This window comes from Aptenodytes forsteri, unplaced genomic scaffold (assembly GCF_000699145.1).
Source record: "Aptenodytes forsteri isolate BGI_AS27 unplaced genomic scaffold, ASM69914v1 Scaffold687, whole genome shotgun sequence".
Lineage (NCBI taxonomy): Eukaryota > Metazoa > Chordata > Aves > Sphenisciformes > Spheniscidae > Aptenodytes > Aptenodytes forsteri.
The window spans coordinates 143726-144337 of record NW_008794708.1 but is presented as its reverse complement, the minus strand read 5'-3'; the positions used below and the strand labels follow the sequence as shown (position 1 = coordinate 144337).

At 69.9% G+C, this 612-nt stretch overlaps 1 protein-coding gene across 1 annotated transcript in view; it reads left to right on the top strand.

Moving 5' to 3' along the window:
- The first annotated feature begins 277 nt into the window (after positions 1 to 277).
- The window catches only part of AKAP8L (A-kinase anchoring protein 8 like), a 14382-nt gene continuing 14047 nt past the window's right edge, over positions 278 to 612 (top strand). The window contains exon 1 of the mRNA XM_009273674.1: positions 278 to 291. Coding sequence (XP_009271949.1) covers positions 278 to 291 — 14 coding nt within the window. The remainder of the gene's footprint in view (positions 292 to 612) is intronic.

The following is a 612-nucleotide window of genomic DNA, read 5'->3' as shown; positions in this document are numbered from 1 at the left end:
GGACAAGGGACAAGGGGACGGCGGGGTTGGCCGTGTGCCGTGTCCTGGGACATGGGGGGGTCAGGGGTCAGGTGTCCCCGGGGGACGCGGGGGAAGAGGGGACGGCGGGGTCAGGATTGTCCCTGGGGACAAGGGGACGGCGGGGTCAGGATTGTCCCTTGGGACAAGGGGACAGCGGGGTCAGGATGTGGCCGTGTCCTGGGGCATGGGGACACTGGGGTCAGGTGTCCCCGGGGACAAGGGGACACGGGGGTCAGGATGAGCCGTGTCCGGGGACATGGGGACAGTGGGGTCAGGGCGAGGCCGTGTCCCCGGGGACAAGGGGACGGTGGGGTGGGGATGTGGCCATGTCCTGTGACATGGGGACAGCGGGGTCAGGCGCTGGCCTTGTCCCCAGGGGAAAAGGGGACACCGGGGTCGGGATGAGCCGTGTCTGGGGATATGGGGACAGCAGGGTCGGGATGTGGCCCTGTGTTGGGAAGAGGGGACGGCGGGGTCAGGATTGTCCCCAGGGAAGAGGGGACGGCGGGGTCGGGATGTGGCCGTGTCCTGGGACATAGGGACAACTGGGGTCAGGGGGAGGCCGGGCCCCGGGGAGAAGGGGGCTCGAGG